At 43.0% G+C, this 1,652-nt stretch overlaps 1 protein-coding gene across 1 annotated transcript; it reads right to left on the bottom strand.

The window, feature by feature from the left end:
- Positions 1 to 966, bottom strand: LOC103558919 (olfactory receptor 6K2). Its single transcript, XM_008532149.1, has one exon. The coding sequence runs from the start codon at positions 964 to 966 to the stop codon at positions 1 to 3; it is 966 nt and encodes a 321-aa protein (XP_008530371.1).
- Between the last annotated feature and the right edge of the window lie 686 nt (positions 967 to 1,652).

The raw sequence follows: 1,652 nt of genomic DNA, 5'->3' as shown, positions 1-1,652 counted from the left end.
TTACTTGGGGTCCCTGGACTGATGAAAAAAGATTTTAGCTTGACCCATGTGCTTTTTTATAGCTTCCTTTATCTCTTTATTCCTCAGACTGTAGATAATGGGGTTGAAGAAGGGGGACAAAACTGCAAAAGCCAGAGCAATGGCTGTATCCCAGAATAAGGAGTAGGTGGCAGAGAAGCGTAGGTACATGAGAGCCACACTGCCAAAGAAGAGCAAAAAGACAGTGAGGTGGGAGACGCATGTGGAAAAGGCCTTGCGGCGGCCTTCAGCTGAACGAATACGTAGAATTACAGCCACGATACCAATGTAGGACATGAAAATGAGCATCACAGCTGTAACAATCTCCACTGCGTGGACAACATCCACTACCTGAATCATGATGATGGTTTGTGTGTCTGTGCAAGCCAGGCGTAGCACTGGGAGGAAGTCACAAAAGATGTGCTCAAGGTGATTCGAGCCACAAAACGGTAGTGTGGAGATCCAGGCAATCTCAGGGAGGGGTGTGATAAAGCCACAGACACAGCAACTTAAAGTCAGTTGGGCACATAGCTGGGAGGTCATGATAGTGGGATAATGAAGAGGGCTACAGATGGCCAGGTAACGGTCAAAGGCCATAGCTGTCAAGAGACAAACCTCACTGATGCCTGTGGCATGGAAGAAATACATCTGCAGGAGACAACCATTTAAGGAAATGCTTTTCTTCTCACTAAGCAGGCTAGAGAGCATCTTTGGTATGGTGGCTGTGGTATACCAAATCTCCAGGAAAGAAAGGGCATTGATAAAAAAGTACATGGGAGTGTGGAGGTGAGCATTCAGCTGGACCACTGAGATGATGACCAGGTTTCCAATAATAATGAAAGTATATATGAAGAGAAGTGGAACAAAACACATGACAGAGTCTCCCCAAGAATAAGGGAAAGCAGAGAAGATAAACTCCTGAGTAGCAGTTTGATTGAGGCTCTCCATCTCAAGGTGGGAATTGAGGAGTTCAACTCTCAGTGCACTCAGGCCTTCTAGGAGATGTCTAATATCGGTCACAGAATAAATACACTTACCAAATGTCAGCCTCTGGATAGATCCCTGTATTGCAGATGTAGAGAAAGACAAAGGATGAAGGAAATAGTCCATATTCCATAGATGTTTACAACTGATGTAGTATGGAAGAAAACCAGTCGGAAAGCACAGTCAATATTTTAGACCAGTGATTCTCAAATTTTAGGATGCATCAGAATCATTTGGAGGGCTCGTTAAATCTCAGATTGCTGGTCCCCATCCTGAGAGTTTCTAATTCATTGGGTCTGGGATAGGGACAAAGAATTTGCATGTCCAGCAAATTTCCAGATGATGCTGATCCTGCTGGTTAGGAGACCACATTTTAAAATCATTACATTTAAACACGCATTGAACTAAACAAGGCATTGAAGGAGTAGCAAGGTCATGTTCTTTCCCATATTCAAGTCTTATTGATTCCCTAATGATCTGCCTACAACTGTTTCAAAATTCTTTCCTCAAGTTTCCAGTTCCTCATCTGATTCTTGGCATATGATTTAATTGAATATTTTGATGACAAAGACAAACCATCATTTGTGAATTCCACTCTCTTCCTCTCCTTTCTGCCTCTAAATCCTCTCTCTCTCTCTCTCTATATAGAT

Source organism: Equus przewalskii, unplaced genomic scaffold (assembly GCF_037783145.1).
Source record: "Equus przewalskii isolate Varuska unplaced genomic scaffold, EquPr2 ChrUn-6, whole genome shotgun sequence".
Classification (NCBI taxonomy): domain Eukaryota; kingdom Metazoa; phylum Chordata; class Mammalia; order Perissodactyla; family Equidae; genus Equus; species Equus przewalskii.
This window is presented reverse-complemented; position numbering and strand designations above follow the sequence as displayed.